The sequence below is a fragment of the Trachypithecus francoisi genome, unplaced genomic scaffold, assembly GCF_009764315.1.
Source record: "Trachypithecus francoisi isolate TF-2019V2 unplaced genomic scaffold, Tfra_2.0 Lachesis_group11, whole genome shotgun sequence".
In the NCBI taxonomy this organism is placed as follows: Eukaryota; Metazoa; Chordata; class Mammalia; order Primates; family Cercopithecidae; genus Trachypithecus; species Trachypithecus francoisi.
The window spans coordinates 53,732,485-53,748,155 of NW_022681456.1; the positions used below are offsets into that span (position 1 = coordinate 53,732,485).

The following is a 15,671-nucleotide window of genomic DNA, read 5'->3' on the forward strand; positions in this document are numbered from 1 at the left end:
CGTGATCTGCCCGCCTCAGCCTCCCAAAGTGCTAGGATTTCAGGCGTGAGCCCCTGCACCTGTCCTGGTGGAGGGTCTTGACTTGATGTTGGCTGCTGATTAATCAGGGTGGTGATTGCTGAAGGTTGGAGTGGCTGTGACAGTTTCATAAAATAAGGTAAGTTTGCTTCATCAACTGACTCTTCCTCTCATGAAATCTTCCTCTCATCAATCTTCCTCTCATGAAAGATTTCTCTGTGGTATGTGATGCTGTTTGATAACATTTTACCCCCAGTAGAACTTCTTTCAGAATTGAAGTCGATCCTCTCAAACCTTGCCACTGTATCGACCAAGTTTATGTCATTTTCTAAACCTTTTATTGCTATTTCAACAGTGTTCACAGTGTCTTCACCAGGAGTAGATTCTCTCTCAAGAAACCACTTGCTTTGCTTATTGAAGAGAATAACTCCTTATCTATTCAAGCTTTATCATGAGATTGCAGTAATTCAGTCACATCCTCAGGCTCCACTTCTAATTCTTGTTCTCTTGCCATTTGTACCACATCTGCAGTTACTTCCTTCACTGAAGTCTTGAATCCCTCAAAGTCATCCATGAGGGTGGGAATCAACTTTCGAACTTTCAAACTCCCATTAATGTTGATATTTTGACCTCCTTCCATGAATCACCAGTGTTCTTAATAGCATGTAGAATAGTGAATTCTTTCCAAAAGGCTTTCAATTTACTTTGCCCAGATCCATCAGAGGAATCACTATCTGTGGCAACTATAGCATTACAAAATGTATTTTTTAAATAAGAAAACATAAAAGTCGAAATTACTCCTTGAGCTGCAGAATGGATGTTTTGTTAGCAGGCATGAAAACAACATTAATCCTGTACATCTCCCATCAGACCCCTTGGATGACCAGGTTCATTGTTGTGAGCAGTAATATTTTGAAAGGAATCTTTTTTTTTCTGAGTAATAGGTCTTAATAGTGGGCTTAAAATATTTAGTAAACCATGCTGTAAACAATGTGCTGTAAACACATGCTGTAAACAGATGTACTGCCATCCAGGCTTTGTTGTTCCATTTATAGAGCACTGGCAGAGTAGATTTAGTGTAATTCTTAAGGGACCTAGGATTTTTGGAATGGGTGATGAGCACTGGCTTCAAACTTAAGGTCACCAGCTGCATTAGCCCCTGAAAAGAGATTCAACTTGTACGTGGAAACTTTGAAGCCAGGCATTGATTTCTCCTCTCAAGGTATAAAAGTGCTACATGTCATCTTCTTCCAGTAGAAGGCTGCTTTGTCTACAGTGAAACTCTTATTTTTTAATTGTAGCCACCTTCATCAGTGATTTTAGCTGCATCTTCCAGATGCAGCTTTTCCATCAGCACTTACTGCTTCACCTTGCACTTGTATGATATGGAGATTGCTTCTTACCTTAAACCTCATGAATTGACTTCTGTTGGCTTCAGACTTTTTTCTTCTGCAGCTTCCTCACCTCTCTTAGGCTTCATAGAATTGAAGAGAGTTGGGGCCTTACTCTGGATTAGGCTTTGGCTTAAGGGAATGTTGCAGCTAGTTTGACCTATCCAGGTCACTAAAACTTTCTCCATGTCCACAGTAAGGCTGCTTTGCTTTCTTACCATTTGTGTGTTCACTAGAGTAGCACTTTTAATTTCCTTCAAGAACTTTTCCTTTGCATTAACAATTTGGCTGTTTGGCACAAGAGGCCTAGCTTTTGGCCTACCTCGGCTTTCAACGTACCATTCTCACCAAGCTTAATCATTTCTAGCTTTTGATTTAACGTGAGAGACACATGACTCTTACTTTCACTTAAGTACTTAGAGGTGATTGTAGGGTTATTCATTGGTCTAATTTTAATATTGTTATTTCTAAGGGAATAGGGAGACCTCAGGAAAGGGAGAGAGATGGGGAACTGCCGGTTCGTGGAGTGGTCAGAGCATATATATATATAACATTTATCAATTAAGTTCACCATCTTCTATGAATATGGTTCATGGCACCCCAAAACAATTGAAATAGTAACATCACAGATCACTGATCACAAATCACCATAACAGATCTAGTAGTAATGAAAAAATTTAAAATATTGTGAGAATTATCAAAATGTGACACAGACATGAAGTAAGTACGTGTTTAGAAAAGTGGCACCAATACACTTGCCTGACGCCGGGTTGCCACAAACCTTCGAATTGTAAACAAACAAAAAAAATTCAGTACCCACGAGGCACAGTGAAGCTAGGTATGCCGATATCTGCGCTTGTTTAGGCTCTTTCCTCTTATTGCCTCTATGATCTTTCTGAAATACTGATCTGATCATGTCACCCCTCTTATTAAAAACTCTAAATAGCTTTTTCAAGCATCATCTTGAAATTCTAAGGTTTTTTTTCTACTTTCTCCTACTGCTTACTTGAGCCACCGTTACTGATGGGAACGTAGCGGATTCTGTCAGTGTGTTGAAGTAAAAAGAGGTTGAAAATAATCTGCAGTACAACTACAGTCTTTGCATTGTATCCAGATTTTTTACCACTTAGCCTTATCCTGTGTTAACTTACAAATACTGTCTACCACCAGTGAACGTACTGTTTGTTTATTCCATAACTTTTAAAATCAGCAGTGTCTTTGCTCAGTGAGGTTCCTGCCAGTTGATTTGGTACTTGAACTTTTATGTAGTCTTCAAAACTATGCTCAAATATGTAGGGACCCATATGGACCCTCTTAGTCACAAAAAGATCTCTTTATGTCCTCAGTGATATTTTAGTACTTTCTATCCACTGCTATTATGGCCCTTATGTGATCATTGTTATTTATGGACTATCCAACTATATTTTAATGTGATCTTTTTACTATGGTCTTGGCATGTATACTTTTTAGTATATATAATATGAAGAGTAGTTAAAGGAATTAGTGATATTTAGCCGTAAAAAGAGAATATGCTAGAATTCTTGGGGAAAAAAATGTTTTCAGAGTATTTAGAGGTTATCAGTTAAAAGAAGGATTGCATTTGATATGTGGAGCTTGAGGAGGCAAGGCATAGAAGTTAAAGGAATACATATTTTAAGTGATACATAGTAGTCTCAAATGGTAGCCTTTTTTTTTTTTAACTCTTTAACTTGAGGTATAGTTTACATTGGTAAAGTATACAACTCAAGTATACAATTCAATGAAATTTCACGTATGTATATCCTTATGTAAAAATCACCCCAACAAAGATAGGGACATTTCCAACTGTATAGAAAGTCCCCTTATGTCCCTCCTGTCATTTTCCCACAGATTTAACCCTGGTTCTAAGTCTTATCACCAGATCTTATTTTATCTGGAAACCTGCAGTATGTATCCTTTTGTACCTGCCTTCTTTACTCATTTATGTATTTATGAATTTCTTTCAGGTTGTTGAAGATAACAGTATTTTGTTCTTTTTGTTCAATGTTCTTTTTTAAATCAATTTATAGGATTCTGTTACGTGAATAGGATCTCCCTTCATACACATACACCCAACCCTGTATATTTATCCATTCCACATAACTTTAGTAGATGCTATTAGATAGTTTTCTGAAGTGGTTGTGTGCATTTCATACTTCCACCAGCAATTTGGTTGTTTTCTTTTTTTTTTTTGAGACAGAGTCTTGCTCTGTCGCTCAGGCTTGCAGCTCAGTACTGTGATCTTGGCTCACTGCAACCTCCGCCTCCCAGGTTCAAGCGATTCTCGTGCTTCAGCCTCTCAAGTAGCATGTGCAACTGTGCCTGGCTAATTTTTGTTATTTTTAGTAGAGACGGAGTTCTGCCTTGTTGGCCAGGCTGGTCTTGAACTCCTGACCGCAAGTGATCCGCCTACCTCAGCCTCCCAAAGTGTTGGGATTATAGGCGTGAGCTGCCACACCCAGCCTTGGCTGTTTTTCCACATTACCATTTAATGCTTTTTATTTAAGAAATAACTTCTTGAATTTTTTTCATAAAACACCGTCTATTCATTGTAGATATTTTGAAAATGTAGGAAAAATTAAGGAAGAAAATAAAAGTGGGTCTCACAACCATTATTTTTAACCGTCAGAATATATTATTTTAGTCTTGTATTTTTTTTTAGTAAAGTTGATATGTTTTGACTGTGTTCCCACCCAAATCTCATCTTGAATTGTAGTTCCCATAATCCCCATGTGCTGTGAGAGGGACCCAGTGGGAGGTAATTGAATGAATCATGGGGGCAGTTACCCCCATGCTGCTGTTCTCGTGATAGTGAGTGAGTTCTCACAAGATCTGATGGTTTTATAAGGGACTTTTCCCCTTTTGCTTGGTGCTTCTCCTTGCTGCCGCCATGTGAAGAAGGAGGTGTTTGCTTCTCCTTCCACCATGATGGTAAGTTTCCTGAGGCCACCCCAGCTATGTGGAACTGTGAGTCAGACTTCTTTCCTTTATAAGTTACTCAGTCTGTGGTATGTCTTTATTAGCAGCATGAGAATGGACTAATATAAAACTTTAAATCACATTAGGCATTAAAAAAAATACATCATGTGTTTTCTCTTATATTCTTTTATCCTTTTCTATTTCCATATTTGCATCCTTTTTAAAAAAAAAATTTGCTCTACCACCTTGAAAACACCTGATCTCATCTCATCTAGGAAGCTAAGCAGGGTTGGATCTGGTTAGTACTTGGATGGGAGACTATTGGGAATACCAAGTGTTGTAGGCTTAAAAGAAAAAAAAAAAAAACCCTCTTAATGTATTGAGGGCATTTCCCCATATTCTTTTATAAAGATCATTTCTTATTTGCTTGTTGATATTTTTCATTTTAGAAAAACAATCATATTTGTATTACATACAATTATCAAGTAAGGTTTTATATTTTTATACTGAGGATAAAAATCAGGATATAGTTTTGGAGCCTATGAGATTTAAAAAGAGGTTGAGAAAAAAAAGGTGATTAGAATTTCATCAGTATCAGCCGGGGGTGGTGGATCACTTGAAGTCAGGAGTTTGAGACCAGCCAGGCCAGCATGGTGAAACCCCATTTCTACCAAAAATACAAGAATTAGCCAGGCATGGTGGCACACACCTGTAGTTTCAGCTACCCGGGAAGCTGATGCAAGAGGATCCGTTGAACCCAGGAGGTGGAGGTTGCAGTGAGCCGATCTCGCTACTGCAGCCTGGGTGACAGAGCAAGACTGTCGCAAAAGAGAAATAGTTTAATCAGTATGATTTCTCAAGGAAAGTGAATGATTATGCAAGTCACAGTAAGTCACTCTCTTAGCATTCTGTAAACTACTTTCTAATACAATATACTTTATATGTTTCTTTGTCATTAAATAGCTGTCATTCTCAAACTTCTTTCTTTTAACCACTGCCCTATGAAAAATAGTTCTTTTCTTGAGCAATATCTGTATCAATGTTGCCTATGTATTTTATCATCTCTTATCTGTAAGGTATGTTCTAGGCACTTTGGAAAACTGCCATAAGCTTGCTTATAACTTGTTCCAGAGGGAAGAATCATAGACACATAATAATAAATATATTAGGGAATTTTTATGATAAATACCCCCCCCCACACGTCTTCCCTCTACTTAAAATACGAAGACACCAATGCCCAAAAAGATTAAATTACTTGTTCACAGCCACAAAATTTGTGGCACAGCCAGAACTAGAACCTAAAACCAAAAGCTGTGATTCCTTCTCAATGCTTTTACACTTTTTTTTTTTTTTCTGAGATGGAGTCTTGCTCTGTCGCCCAGGCTGGAGTACAGTGGCGTGATCTCGGCTCACTGCAACCTCCGCCTCCCAGGGTCAAGCAGTTCTCCTGTCTCAATCTCCCAAGTAGCTGGAACTACAGGCGTGTGCCAACATACCTGGCTAATTTTTTGTATTTTTAGTAGAGATAGGGTTTCACTGTGTTTCCCAGGATGGTATTGATCTCCTGACCTCGTGATCCACCTGCCTCAGCCTCCCGCTTTAAAACTTTTTAGGTACACTGCATAGTGCTTTTCTTGATAGAAACTTTGTCATTTTCTTCCTTAGGGAAATGCTGCTAGAAGCATTTCTTCTGTTTCTGTGGTAGTTAAGGAAAATTTATTTCATTTATACAAGTAATACTTAGTAAGCCCATAGATGCGTGATATCCTATTGCAGGTGAGAAATGTGTTGATAAACTAGGAACATCTGTGGAAAGCAGTGTGTTAAGTGTGGGAAAATCTTAGTTTCTGGAACCTGAGCATCTCTGTGAGATTCCCAGCCCTATCATTTCCTGTCTGTGTGACTTATTCAAGCTACTTAATCTCTTTGATTCTTAGCTTCCTCCTACATTCATTAATTTGTTTATTGAGCCCAAGAACTCATGGTATTGAGGATGCAGCAGAATTCCTGCTCTAAGTAAACTCTTATGTTGGGAGTGGGATAAACAGATGGTAAATAAATAAGCAAAATATATATAGTATGTTGCAATAAATGGTATGGAGAAAAATAAAGTAGATACTCAGGATATAAAATGGTGGGGAAGGGGTTGTAATTTTGTGTGCTGTCCAAGTAAGGCAGTACCAAAAAAGTGAGAGTCAAGCAAAGACTTCATTTATGAAATGTGGATACAGTCATATCTTATTTATTCATTGCTTGTGTATAATGCTGATCCATTATATCTCATCAGCCAGCCCCAAACTGCTCTTTCTTAGGTTGAAGTGGCACTTAAGAAGCTCTTTTGTTTTCTCCATTAGTTACAGTCTGACATTAATATCCTTTTTTTTTGTTGTTGATGTGTTTTCAGTCCTAGAAAATAGTTTTTTTCCCCAAATATAAACAAACAGGAACTTCCTTTGGTGGTTAAGTACTGTGTTGGTGTTTAAGCCTCTTTTAAGGGGATGGGTAGATAAAGTAATGGTCTATGTGTAGCAAAATGTGTTAGAACCACTTTTTAAATGACACATCAATTTTTATTACTTTCAACAGCTACTTAAAATATCCTTCCGGATTCTTAATAAACTTGGGCTTTTTATACACTTAAATGGGTAGCACATGAGTTTTCCAACAAAGATCTTTTGGCAATAAACCAAAGATGACAGTGTAAATTAATTTGTCTAGTGATCAATTTATTAGAGACACTTTTAGAGTACAGAGATGATAATCATCAGCCCACGTACTCCTAGTTGTGTATTAGTTGTTTATCATAGATAGGAAATAGCAGCTATTTAGTTCATTTACTCAGTTTTACCCAAATTAGAAAAAAAAAGGCCACTTGCCCTCTGGGCAGATAGTGGCTTTGTGTGAATTAGGAGGGAAAAAACCTTTCAAGTTAAAGGCTACTTGAGTGTATTTCATCCCATCTTCCCAATCCCCCAAGTCAAATACATGGCACAGACTTTACATTCTTGGGCAGAGGTCCTGGTAATACATGGGGATTGCATCTCAGGAGAGACAGTAGGATGATGTTTATGAATAGTGCCAATTCCAGAAAGCCTCCCCATGGTAAATAGAGTATGTTTATGAATACAACCTATCTCACAGGACAGGTATAAAGTACTTATATTCACATACAGATATATCCCTAATCTGAAAATTATGGAGTTTAGATTCTAGATAGATATAAATAAGAAAATTGTGGCTATTGATATTATTGATAATGTGATAGAGTACTAGGAATTACTTTAAAAGGATGTCCAGGAGGGCCTTCCTGAAGAAGAAACATCTGCATTGAGATTTGTTTCATGAAAAGGAATCAGCATGCTTAGATCTGGGGGCAGAGCATTCCTGACAGTGAGAACTGCAAGAACAAAGGCTCTGAGGTACCACCTGGTCAAGGAATAGTAAGGTCCGTATTGTGGCTGGAACAGAGTGATTGTAGGAACAGTTGTGGAGAACAGTGAGTACCTTGGAGTGGGTTTTTGTGAGAATAATGTATGTAAATCATAGATAAAGCACCTCTCATATTGCCTGGCACAAAGCAAGCATTTGATAAAAGTTCCCTTATTTACTTTAAGACTGTAGTTCTCAATTTTTTTTTATTTTAGGACTTCTTTATACTCTTAAGAATTACTGAAGATTCCAATGAGCTTTTGTTTCTGTAGGTGAATATTTACAGTCTTACAGTTTAAAACCAGGGATTCATTTAAAAATAACAATGATTTACCCCTGTTACCAAATGACATTTTTAAAGTAACTAATTCATTTTTTCTTGGCTGTATGTATTAATATTTACAGTCTTAGAGTTTAAAACTGAGGATTTAAAACACTATTTATTTAAAAATAACAGTGATTTACCCGCATTACCAAATAACGTTTTTTAATTAAAATAATTCATTTTTTCTTGAAAGTTTGAGTTTATTATTGGCAACAAATATACTGTTAATTGCTTTTCTTGAAGTGACAGACTCATTTTGTTCATTTGCAAGAAAAGATCTCCCAAAAATCAAAGTTAGACTAACTGTAATTTGTCATTTTGAGTAGACATAATGTTGCATGGAAAAGTGGCTAAGTCAGCTTACATCTCAATCTCACAAGTGCTTTTCATCAAGACAACCATCATACTTGGAAGAGGTGCTTTAACATATACTTCCCGTAGAGAATATAAAAAAGACCTGTGTACAAGGGCCAAAGTTTAACACGTACTGCTTTGTCAAAGACGTGTATGAGTAAAAATTGCTGCCCCCAACCACCACATTTTTTGGAGACAGGGTCTCACTCTGTTGCCCAGGTTGCAGTGCAGTGGTGTGATCATAGCTCATTGCAGCCCAGGTTGGAGTGCAGTGGTGTGATCATAGCTCATTGCAGCCTTGAACTCAAGCTCAAGCGATCTGCCTGCCTCAGCCTCCCAAGTAGATGGGATTACAGGCATGAGCCACTGTGCTTGGCAATTTTTTTTTAAAATTATGAGTACCAAGTGGTCGACACAGTGACTATTAATAGAGGTGGGTTTTTTGTTTTTTGGGTTTTTTTTTTGGCCACTGCCATTATTTGTGCTAAAGCACATGCAGTTTTACAGCTGGTACTTTTATACCATCAAGTGTATATGTCAACAAAGTAAAAAAGGGAAATGACATCTTAGTTTTATCTTGAAAACAATTTTGCCCTAATCAACTCCCTAAAAGAATCTAGTCCCCCCTTCCCCCAGCAGACAACATTTTTGGGAACCACTGCTGTAGAGACTATTATTATACTTAATTATAATGTCTTCATTTTAATAGGTACTTGTTATCCGAATTGGGTTGCCATAAAGAGTCTAGTCACATATACTACTGTTGTATGTGTACCTAAGCAAGGACTCTTACAATTTAGTGTCATTGGTGTGTTTGATGGAGTATAGTCAAGATAGCAGGAGATTTATGTACAGAGAATATTTGTATTATAAAAGCTACAAAGTAGGAATTTTATTCTATTGATAGATTATTTGGAGGGTTAATTCGTATTTTTTCCAATCTTGCTTTCTGTTTTGTTTTTAGGCTTGCATTGATGACAATGTTGATATGGTGAAGTTTCTGGTAGAAAATGGAGCAAATATTAATCAACCTGATAATGAAGGCTGGATACCACTACATGCAGCAGCTTCCTGTGGATATCTTGATATTGCAGAGTAAGCCAGTTCTGTGTTTTAATTTTATTCTAATACTATTTGAGAGACCTGAGTGTTTATTGAAATGATAACGGTAAATGAGTGAACTCTTATAATACTTGAATTCATGAAAATTATTCTTTCCAAGAAAGAAAATAAGTGGTTATTGGGAATCCATATATTCTCAGAATCAGATCTTCTTTCTGTCTCCCCACCCTCTTTGGCCTTTGGTACTTTATATTAACATTAGTAATTGTACACATTCTCTGTCTCTATCTTTTTTCTTTTGAGTACGGCTGGAGCATTGTCACATGATTCAGGGTTAATACTTAGCAGTCGAACCCATTCCTTTATAATCATAAAATTGGCAACTGGGTTACTTGCTATAGGGAGAATATGATACATAGTTCTCCAGTAAGCCTGTTTACTTAGTTTTTCTGAAGATTGTCTTTTTAAAAAAATACATGTTTTAGAAAATTCCATGAGAAATAGTCATTGTATTCTCTACTACCTTTAATGTGTGGGTACATACTAAGAACATCTGATTGTTTTAAGCATTTAACAATGGAAGTGTAGATATCTTGAAAAATAATTTTTTCATTAAATTATTTTTCTTGTTACTGTCTATCCACACAGTAAACAGTTGTGTTGTCTCTCTGCGCATATCAAAGCTTATCAATGAATAAATATTGAACATGAGAATTCTACTCTGTAAATATCTTAATAAGCCTTCATAGTTTTATCTCTATACATTTTACTTTTTTTCCCCATTTGTACTGGAGATACAATATCTAAATTTCAAGGCAGAAACTGTATGGTGAAATGAAAAGTGGGCCTGGGAACGGTAAGGTCTGAATTACCTGAATTTTATTACTGACTCTGCCACTTACTATACGACATCTTTCCATAATTTGTTTCCTCTTTCTGAGCAGTAATTTTTTTGTATATAAACTGAGGAAGTCTTTTTCCCATTGCAAAACAGCAGTGGTTGTTCACACTTAACAATCATGATTCTCAAGTTCTTTACTTCCTTTTTGGACTTTTCCTGCTCAATAGAAGACTTAAATCTCTTCATAGAAAGGAAAAAAAAAAAAGGCCGGGTGCGGTGGCTCAAGCCTGTAATCCCAGCACTTTGGGAGGCCGAGACGGGTGGATCACGAGGTCAGGCGATGGAGACCATCCTGGCTAATACGGTGAAACCCCGTCTCTACTAAAAAAAAAAAAAATGCAAAAAACTAGCCGGGCGAGGTGGCGGGCACCTGTAGTCCCAGCTACTTGGGAGGCTGAGGCAGGAGAATGGCGTAAAACCGAGAGACGGAGCTTGCAGTGAGCTGAGATCCGGTCACTGCACTCCAGCCTGGGCGACAGAGCGAGACTCTGTCTCAACAACAACAACAACAACAAAAAACAGTTAATTGTGTATTTATCTTTATACTTAATGATTAGGCTCTGGAGTTAATTGATATAGAATATGTATGCCTCCTGAATCACTATCAAGGAGTATAACCTTGGCAAGTTGTTTAATTTTTCTAAGCTTTAGTTTTCTCCTCTATAAAGTAATATTTCCTAGGTTTGTTGTGAGGATTAACTGAAGTAATTCATCAAACATAGGACCTGGCTCATAGGAAATTGTACATATTAACTTTTGACCATTACCTTTTGTATCTACACTGGGAAATGAAAACTCAACCTCTTTCTTCAGATGTTTAATTCTTATGTTTCCGTTTTGTATTCATGTTTCTGAGTTTGAAAAGACAATATTAATTGTCTTGAATAATTTCTTTGCATAGACTTGATTAGGTCACAGACCTATTGTGTAAGTTGGAATGCTTTTAGCTGCAAGTAATAGAATACCCAATTTAAAATGACCTAAAGAATAATGGTACTTGTTAAACAGGATAAAATATCATTTAGAGGAAGGACATTTGGATTTATTAAGCAGCTCAGTGATGTCAGCAAGGACCTGGGATCTTTCAATTTTTTCTTCTGCATTTCCCAAAAATGAACCTTATTCTTAGCGTTCTCCCCTGATGGTTACAAGATGATTGCAACAACTCTAGAATTGTGTTTTACATATCCACATCCAAAAGCAAATAAAAAATGGATTGCAAATAGAAAATATCCTCTCTGTATTCTGTGTACATCAAAGAGGAAAACCTTTCCCAGGGAACCCTCCAGTTGCTGAAGACATCCCATAATGAGACTTCTTTTAGCCTGGTCCTGGTCATTTGTCCATGTTGTAGCTAGGAAAAGTAAATATCTTGCCATATTCAGCTTTTACATGCTAGTATATAAGAAGCATGAGGAAGGGTAAGCAGTTTGTTGCAGTTGCTAATGTTATCAGTAGGGTGACTATTACTTTTCATTTTTTGGAGAGTGGGATATGGAATATATGCTTTACAGTACTTGTACAAACAAAAGTGACCTTTTGGGGCCAAGGTTGACTATAGTTGCTAATCTAATTACTTTAGTTTGAATTTATGACTGTGCTATAGACTGTGGAGTTTCCTGGAACCAGATTAAAATTAGAAGAATAAGTTTTCCTTTTTATTCTTTCTGCCACATGAGATCTTTTTTACAATAATAACTTTTTATAAAGGGCAGTTTAACTCTAGCATATACTGGATGATTTGTTAAGGTGATGATAGCCCAAAAATCCTTCCAAATACTCAATTATTTTTATTGGCATAATCTTTTTTAGCAGGCTGGGCATGGTGGCTCACACCTGTAATCCCAGCACTTTGGGAGGCTTCGTTTGAGCTCAGGAGTTCGAGACCAGCCTGGGCAACATGACGAAACCCCATCTCTGCAAAACATACAAAAAAATTAGCCAGGCACAATGATGTACACCTCTAGTCCCAAATACTCTTGAGGCTAAGTCAGGAGAATTGCTTGAGCCTGGGAGGCAGAGGTTGCAGTAAGCTGAAATAGCACCATTGCACTTAAGCCTGGGTGACGAGAGTAACACCCTGTTTCAAAAAAAAAAAAAGAAATAAGTACATTAAAAACACCTCTTTCAGCAGTTAATTTCACTAATGATTAAATGAAATTAATGAAACCCTAGTTTTCTTGGGTATAGAAAAATAATAGCCTGGTGGCCTAATCGATAGGGTGAAGATAGTCCACAGATCAGAATGTTTTATAGGCATGAAAGAAAGCACTAATAATAATAATAATAATGTAGACAATAGTTATAAACCAGGGGATAGGAAAATGGGGCATATGGTCACTGTGCTAACTGAAGTATTTTGGAGTTAAATTAGTTGCAAATCCTAGTTCTCCCATTCACTAGCTTTGTGTCCTTGTGATAGTTTGCTAAGAATGATGGTTTCCAGCTGCATCCATGTCCCTAAAAAGGATGCAAACTCATCCTTTTTTATGTCTGCATAGTATTCCATGGAGTGTATGTGCCACATTTTCTTAATCCAGTCTGTCACAGATGGACATTTGGGTTGATTCCAAGTCTTTGCTATTGTGAATAGTGCCGCAATAAACATACGTGTGCATGTGTCTTTATAGCAGCATAATTTATAATCCTTTGGGTATATACCCAGTAGTGGGATGGCTGGGTCATATGGTACATCTAGTTCTAGATCCTTGAGGAATTGCCATACTGTTTTCCATAATGGTTGAACCAGTTTACAATCCCACCAACAGTGTAAAAGTGTTCCTGTTTCTCCACATCCTCTCCAGCACCTGTTGTTTCCTGACTTTTGAATGATTGCCATTCTAACTCGTGTGACGTGGTATCTCATTGTGGTTTCGATATTGTGAATAGTGCTGCAATGAACATACGTGTGCCTGTGTCTTTATTGTAGGATGATTTATAATCCTTTGGGTATATGCCCAGTAATGAGATTACTAGGTCAAATGGTATTTCTGGTTCTAGATCCTTGAGGAATCGCCACACTGTCTTCCACAGTAGTTGAACTAATTTACACTCCCACGAAGAGTGTATAGGCATTCCTAATTTTCCACAGTCTCTCCAGCATCTGTTGTTTCCTGACTTTTTAATGATTGCCATTCTAACTGTCGTGAGATGGTATCTCGTTGTGGTTTTGATTTGTATTTCTCTTTTTTTTTTTTTTTGAGACGGAGTCTTGCTGTGTCGCCCAGGCTGGAGTGCAGTGGCCGGATCTCAGCTCACTGCAAGCTCCGCCTCCCGGGTTCACGCCATTCTCCTGCCTCAGCCTCCCGAGTAGCTGGGACTACAGGCGCCCGCCACCTCGCCCGGCTAGTTTTTTGTATTTTTTAGTAGAGACGGGGTTTCACTGTATTAGCCAGGATGGTCTCGATCTCCTGACCTCGTGATCCACCCGTCTCGGCCTCCCAAAGTGCTGGGATTACAGGCTTGAGCCACCGCGCCCGGCCTTGATTTGTATTTCTCTAATGACCAGTGATGATGAGCATTTTTTCATATGTCTGTTGGCTGCATAAATGTCTTTTTTTGAGAAATGCCTGTTCATATCCTTTGTCCATTTTTTGATGGAGTTGTTTGCTTTTTTCTTGTAAATTTGTTTAAGTTCTTTGTAGATTCCGGATATTAGCCCTTTGTCAGATGGATAGATTGCATAAATTTTGTCTTGTTCCGTAAGTTGCCTCTTCACTCTGATGATAGTTTCTTTTGCTGTGCACAATATCTTTAGTTTAATTAGATACCATTTGTCAATTTGGCTTTTGTTGCCATTGCTTTTGGTGTTTTAAACATGAATTCTTTGCCCATGAATTCTTTATGACTATGTCCTGAATGGTATTGCCCAGGTTTTTTCCTAGAATTTTAATGATTTTACGTTTAAGTCTTTGATCCATCTTGAGTTGATTTTTGTATAAGGTGTAAAGAAGGGGACCAGTTTCAGTTTTCTGCATCTGACCAGCCAGTTTTCCCAACACCATTTATTAAATAGGGAATCTTTTCCCCATTGCTTGTGTGTGTCAGGTTTGTCAAAGATCAGATGTTGATAGATGTGTGGTGATATTTCTGAGGCCTCCATTCTGTTCCCTTGGTCTGTATATCTGTTTTGGTACCAGTATCATGCTGTTTTGGTTACTGTAGCCTTCCAGTAAAGTCTGAAGTCAGGTAGTGTGATACCTGCAGCTTTGTTCTTCTTGCCCAGGATTGTCTTGGCTATGCCGGCTCTTTTTTGGTTCCATATGAAGTTTAAAATAGTTTTTTCCAATTCTGTGAAGAAAGTCAGTGGTAGCTTGATGGGGATAGCATTGAATCTATAAATTATTTTGTGTAGTAAGGCCATTTTCATGATATTGATTCTTTCTATCCATGAGCATGGAATGTTTTTCCATTTGTTTGTGTTCTCTCTTATTTCCTGGAGCAGTGGTTGGTAGTTCTCCTTGAAGAGGTCCTTCACATTTCTTATAAGTTATAAATTGTATTCCTAGATATTTTATTCTCTTAGTAGCAATTGTGAATGGGAGTTCACTCATGATTTGGCTCTCTATTTGTCTGTTATGGGTGTATAGGAATGCTTGTGATTTTTGTACATTGATTTTGTATCCTGAGACTTTGCTGAAATTGCTTATCAGTTTAAGGAGATTTTGGGCTAAGACGATGGGGTTTTGTAAATATGCAATCTTGTCATCTGTAAACAGAGACAATTTGACTTCCTGTCTTCCTATTTGAATATGCTTTATTGCTTTCTCTTGCCTGATTGCGCTGGCCAGAACTTCCAATACTGTGTTGAAAAGGAGTGGTGAGAGAGGGCATCCTTGTCTTGTGCAGGTTTTCAAAGGGAATGCTTCCAGTTTTTGCCCATTCAATATGATATTGGCTGTGGGTTTGTCATAAATAACTCTTATTATTTTGAGATATGTTCCATCAATACCTAGTTTATTGAGAGTTTTTAGCATGAAAGGCTGTTAAATTTTATCAAAGGCCTTTTCTGCATCTATTGAGATAATCATGTGGTTTTTGTCATTGGTTCTCTTTATGTGATGGATTACGTTTATTGATTTGCATATATTGAACCAGCCTTGCATCCCAGGGATGAAGCCAACTTGATTGTGGTTTATAAGCTTTTTGATGTGCTGCTGGATTCGGTTTGCCAGTATTTCACTGAGGGTTTTCACATCGATGTTCATCAGGGATGTTGGCCTAAAATTCTCTTTTTTTTTGTTGTGTGTCTGCC

The 15,671-nt window shown here is 37.5% G+C and overlaps 1 protein-coding gene across 6 annotated transcripts in view; it reads left to right on the top strand.

Annotated features, from left to right (window-relative positions):
• The window catches only part of PPP1R12A (protein phosphatase 1 regulatory subunit 12A), a 160,389-nt gene that overhangs the window by 52,545 nt on the left and 92,173 nt on the right, over positions 1-15,671 (top strand). For all 6 annotated transcript variants that reach the window (XM_033221169.1, XM_033221166.1, XM_033221170.1 and 3 more), the window contains exon 2: positions 9,419-9,549. In XM_033221169.1, the coding sequence (XP_033077060.1) occupies positions 9,419-9,549 (131 nt within the window). The remainder of the gene's footprint in view (positions 1-9,418; positions 9,550-15,671) is intronic.